Source organism: Paroedura picta, chromosome 7 (genome assembly GCF_049243985.1).
Source record: "Paroedura picta isolate Pp20150507F chromosome 7, Ppicta_v3.0, whole genome shotgun sequence".
NCBI lineage: Eukaryota > Metazoa > Chordata > Lepidosauria > Squamata > Gekkonidae > Paroedura > Paroedura picta.
The window spans coordinates 34,310,941-34,316,842 of NC_135375.1; the positions used below are offsets into that span (position 1 = coordinate 34,310,941).

General features: G+C 42.0%; 1 protein-coding gene across 1 annotated transcript; it reads right to left on the bottom strand.

Annotated features, from left to right (window-relative positions):
• Positions 1 to 109: 109 nt before the first annotated feature.
• NSA2 (NSA2 ribosome biogenesis factor) lies at positions 110 to 5,752 on the bottom strand. The gene is made up of 6 exons (XM_077347414.1): positions 5,532 to 5,752; positions 4,416 to 4,603; positions 2,766 to 2,916; positions 1,537 to 1,716; positions 1,153 to 1,345; positions 110 to 342 (listed from the first exon to the last, which is right to left on the bottom strand). Exons 1-6 carry the CDS (start codon positions 5,532 to 5,534, stop codon positions 275 to 277), a joined length of 783 nt encoding a protein of 260 aa, XP_077203529.1. The 5' UTR covers positions 5,535 to 5,752; the 3' UTR covers positions 110 to 274.
• Positions 5,753 to 5,902: the final 150 nt, after the last annotated feature.

Below are 5,902 nucleotides of genomic sequence, written 5' to 3' on the forward strand. Positions count from 1 at the left end.
ACCCCAAGGGTCAGACATGACTCAGTGCTTGCACAGGGGATACCTTTACCTTTACCTTATGCCAGGTTTTATCAGTCTCATCTAGTAAGTTCATCTGGAGGAAATAACCTTTGGTCAAAATTGGTTTTCTTTTATTACTGGTGATGATACAATGAACAAAATAGTATACAACTTTTCAGTTTATCCAGTGTTGATATGGCAAAACAAGCTGTTATCTGTCCATATTGAGATACTCGTCTGCTTGGGAAAAAGGCAGTGAAGTATTCTGGGCCACCTATACAAGTAGAAGTGCATTAATGCATCCATCATTTTCTGGATTGTTGGTCACTTGAGCATATTTTCCTGAAGAAGAAAAAAAATATTGAAAACCTTGAATCAAAATGGAACTATAATCTGCATAAGGGTTACTGTAACTGGCAAAGAAAAGACCAATAAACACTGCCTAGAAAGGGTAAAGAAGCAATAGCTGTAAAGTTTGCTTCTGTAGATATGGATGGTACCATTTAGAATGGCGATAATGAAAGGACAGAAAACCCTTCAGTGTTTCCACTGGGAAAGAAGACCTTGATATGATAGGATTGCAGAGTGGATTTTCAGATGGTTGGGTGGATAGGGAACTAGTTACAAAACAGCACCCATAGAGAAGTTGCAATGGTGTTTCATCAGACTGGAAAAAGGTGAGCAGTGGGGTCCGGTACTATTCAACATCTTTATCAATGATCTGGATGAGGGAGTGGAGGGATTACTCATTAAATGTGCAGATGACACCAAATTGGGATGAGTTGCAAGCACCCCAGAAAACTGAGATACAGTTCAATGTGATCTAAACATGCTGGGAAAGTAGGCAAATGAGAACAAGATGCAATTCAATGAGAAGTGCAGAGTTCTACATCTGATTCACAAAAATGAGAAGCATGCATACTGGTTGGGAGATGCATGTTTGGGTAGCGGTGTGTGAATGGACATCTGGAGGACCACAGGTTGACTACCCCTACAGTAGAGGGCCCATATTAGACCTGCCCTCCAACATGCAGTCTGGGCCCCACGTATCTGAATGGAACCACCAGTTCCATTCTGTACCCCGGAGAGCTCTTTGCTCTGCCAATACGAACTTGTTGGTAATCCTTGCCCCCAATGTATTTGGATACTCACCCCAAACTACTTTGCCTCCTTGTGTCACAAGACCAAGTTCACTAACGTTCACCTCGATGACGGTGCCTTTTGTGATTACTCCAAGAGATGTATACAGAGGAGAAGAAGGATTCTTTTTTACCCCAAGTATAGGCAGACAAAAAGTGGCTTTGAGTTCAGGATGTGTCACATGGGCCTTCTTGAATCGCAAACCCTGTTACGGATTGATTAAACAGACCAGTTACATTATTTTTCATGGGACACCTACTGAGTCATGTTCTTGCAGACAGCTTTGTTCATGAATTATAAATCACATGTAGTTAAAATGAAAACTTTACTGAAAAGTGCTATCCATCAGAAAACAACACATTACCCGCTGATTAACAAAACGATGAAAGCATTTACCATTGGCCGAATGAATCGTTCGTATTTTGGAGGTTTTCGTGTGAAGCCATCCCCAACAAAACAGACTTTTGTAACCATTCTTTTCCATGCCTTCTTCTTTCTCTTTCCTGTCCGAATCACTTTAAGAACTTCGGTCTCTCCCTGGGCACGGACTTTTGGTACAGGAACCTCCCATTTCCCCTATAAAAAAACCCAGTAAAAGCATTATTAGTGGGGACGCTGGAAGATGAAAATATAATTATAATTAACAGGAACATGAGAGTTTTAAGATGGCCTTAGAAATCCAGTTGGAAAAGGAAATGACGTCATGAATGAAACATAGTTTAGTTGTCCATAGATTTACATATCTGGCTTTTTCAGTAGGCAGTAATTTGTGCTTGCCATTGTTGGATGGTTAGTTGATTTATTTCATGCTCAGCTGCTTTTTGGAGCAGGCACAAGTTCTATCAGTACTCCCTGCTCACATCTCCATGAAAAGTTGTCCTTTGCTACACGGCTTGGAGTAGAGAGAAGTTTGGTTAACTCTAAAACACAGCAAAACATAAGAGAACATCCCATTCCTTCTTATTCTTTGCAGTTCTTAGAGAAAACAGAAGAAAGGAATGTTTGGAAGGGAAATTTGTCAAGGTATTAAGCTGTCTTACCTGATACTTCTGGAAGAAATTATACCAGTGCTATATCTACACTAAGAGTCAAACTGTAAGGAAGAGTTTAATAAGAAATTGCTGTTTTTGGTAAGAGGCTATACAGAGTTCCTTTAATAGCTGTATACTGTACCAGCCATATCTTTGCCCACTCTACCTAAGAAGCCACATGTTTATCCACTTCTTGTAGTGGTTAAGAGCAGCAGCTTCTAATCTGGTGAGGCAGGTATGATTCCCTGCTCCTTCACATGCAGCCAGCTGGGTGATCGTGGGCTCATCACAGCCCTGATAGTGCTGCTCTCACAGGGCAGTAGCATCAGGGCTCTCTCAGCTACCTCACAGGATGCCTGTGAGAAGAAGGAAGGGCAATTGTAAGCCACTTTGAATCTCCTTCTGGTAGAAAAGGAAGGAGGGGATGAAACCAACTCGTCAACTAATTTCCCCCATTGTGTTTCTACTGTTATAATAAAAGAACACCCCTAAATTATTTAATGCTCTCTCAGAGCCATTTATGCAGTTCAGTGTTTTAAAAGGCCATTTAAAATGCAAAGTAACCATAATTGAAATATTCCTAGTGTTACTTACTGCTTTCTCTTTTCGCTTCTGTTTAATCATGTTGGAAAGAACTTTAGCTCGGGACTGGCCTTCTCTGTCTAGAAGGTATGCTGGCACAGCTCCTTCTGGAGTTTTTTCATCATTCTTCTGCTTGGTATTTCTCTTTTCATGCATCTTAATACTAGAAGAAAAAAATTAATCAAACCAGAAATACATAAGTGGAAAAAAATATATAAACTGCAAGGACCATTGAGAATAGTATCAGCAGCAGCAAATAAATCTCATATCAGTCAACGCCTGTATTAATATACAATCCAAAACTGATGATGGGCATGAATCTAAATTTTTTTGTGAAAATTTAAAAAGAAAAATAATAAAAACAAAACATTAAAAAGTAATTAAAATCAAGGATTAAAAATCTAGCCTGGCATAAAGATAATTGACAGTTTAAAATAACAGGTTCCAGACTAAAAGACTAAAAAAAAAAATCAACCCTTTAAGAATCTGAGAGAACCGAAATGTTTTGGCCTAGCACCTAAAACAGTGTAAGCACCAGATAAGTCTCAAGGGAAATTGCATAAGCAAGGTATCACTATCACTACTAAGGTCTCTGGTAGCCACCTGCTCACTTCTGAAGGTGGAAGCATAGAGAGCAAGGCTTATGAGGCTGGACAAGAGGGAAGGAGGCAGTCCTTCAAGCATCCTGACAACAAGCCATTTAGAGTTTTAAAAGTGAGAATCAGTTCTTTGAATTACAACCAGAAACAAACGGGCAGCCAGTGAAGATCATTCACCACTGCAGCAATACAGTCCCTGTATCTTGGCCTTGACAATAGCCTGGCTGTGTTTTGGATGCTGTGTTTTGGATGAGCTGATGCTTCTGGACCATTTTCAAAAGCAGCCCCACATAAAGTGCATTGGAGTAATTGAATCTAAATATAATCAGAGCATAATTCAATGTGGCCAGGTGATCCTTTTGGAAAAATGGCCATAGATGCATATCAGCCAAAACTGCTAAAAGCACAACATGCCAAAGTGGAGATCTTGGCCTCTAAAGAGAGTCCAGGATTCAGCAGAACCTCCAAGCTACAAGCCTGTTCCTTTAGAACCTCTTCCGAGACAGGCTGACTCCTCTGTCAAAGATGAGCACTATCTCAGTCTTATCTGGACTGAGCAAGATTTATTGTTGGACTCTTGTGCTCCTTTCCTCTTTGGCATTTTACTTTACATGCTGATTTTCTCCCCAACAGGGGCTCAAGCTGGCTTACTTCTCCAATTTATTCTCACAACAAATGCCTTGAAATAGGTCAAGCTGAATGTGTGTGACTGGCCCAGGATCGACAGCAAGCTTCCAAGGAAGAGTGGGGAGTCAAACCTGGTCTCCGACATCAGTCACAAATCCTAGGCTTTTTGAAACATTTGAATGAAGCAATAATATTTTACAAAGCCGATAAGCAACCAAATAATAACACCCCAAAACTATGCAAAACGAATGTCAATGGGTGGTAATTTTGTTGTATTCCCCCCACAATATGAGTACATTGAGCCAGAGGTATTAATTCTGGTCTAGCTTTATAAAGCTCTGATTAATAATAATAAATCAATGACACAATAGTTTACACTCCAGCAGGATCAAGTATGCTGCTGGACTATTCCAAAACAGAATCAAGAACTACTCACGTCTTTTTCATCTGTATCTTCTCTGCATGGCGCTGTTTATGGTAAAGCTTGGCCTTCAAACCAATCATTTTCTTGGCTTTCTTTGAACGTTCATGTGCCTCACGGCCCTCTTTCTTCCTTTTTTTCTCATGGTAATCCAAGCGATAACCATAGCGCTTACGATGTAACTCTATATATTCGTTTTGCGGCTGTTACATTAAAAAGATTAGAAGTTTGTAAACAGTGATAGGAATATGAGTAGCAAAACATAATTTTGTTTATGGAATTTTAAAAAAAAATTGAAATAAATTGCAGGCAACTATGGCTTTCAAACTTTGCCTTCAACAAAATGTTCTCAAATAAGTTTACATAATACACTGGATAATAATTAAATCATCTCTGTTTAAAAAGTTTCACTGCAATTCTCCTGCTTTCTTCCTTATTATGGTATTTGAGTTTGGTTACCAAAAGACCCTTTAATAGTGGATCATTTTCACATCATTAAAATTTTCAGTTATCCATTTCAACACATAGAGATTCTATTAATGGGACAGAACATTTTCCTCCAGGTCCAATGAGGCCCAAGGCCATCATCAGCTGCTGGATACCTGGAAAGTGCAGTCCCCCTCAAGGAGCCTGTCATGACCATAGAGGAAAACATCCCTCCCTTCTCTGGCTCACTCACATATCCTTTCTCCTGAATCAATACCATTCTGTCAACCACATGGTCTTATCTCACACAAACACCCCATGAGTCACTAAAGGACATATGTTCACACTTGTAACCCCAGAAGTTAGCCATAATTCAGATGGGAACCGTGTTGGTCTGAAGCAGCATAACAAAACTGGAAGTGTGTGTGCACCCGAAAGCTCACAACTTGATCAAATCTTTGTTGGTCCTAAAGGTGCCACTGGTCTCCAATGTAGAAGGCAGCCGTGTGACAGTAAACAACTCAGCTGGCCCCTCTCCCAGAGCACTACGCTTGGCCCTGGCCCCCATGCCGAGGAAGGGGGGCTTTTAACACCCAGCCCTTCGAGCAGCTGCTGAACGCAAGCCAGCGATTCCAGTTAGAGACCCACTCCAATCAATCAACCAACTATCATCATCACCACCGGCCCGCTTGCCCCGCCACTCACCATGATTGCCAAGCTCGAGGGAACCGGCCCAGTCTTGTGCCCGAGGCTCAGAAAACCTGGATCAAGCCCGCCGGTCTCGCGAGAAAAAGGAACGTGTTACCGCAAAAGAGGCCCGAGTGACAACCGCTTCCGGTGCCTCTCGTTCCGCCCTCCTAGTGAGCGGGCCCAGGGTTGTGGCGCCTCCGAAGGCAGGAGCTTCTCCCTTTCGTGGCTGCAGGCCAGAGGAAACGGCGACAGGCTGGACCTGTAAAGTAGGAGCAGAGGTTCTCGGTGCAAGTGTCAGTTGAAGGCCGCCTGGCGCCTCCCCTAGCAGAGACGGAAGGCAACCAAGGGACACCCCGCCGGAAGCAGCGTGTTTCTCACGCGGAGCG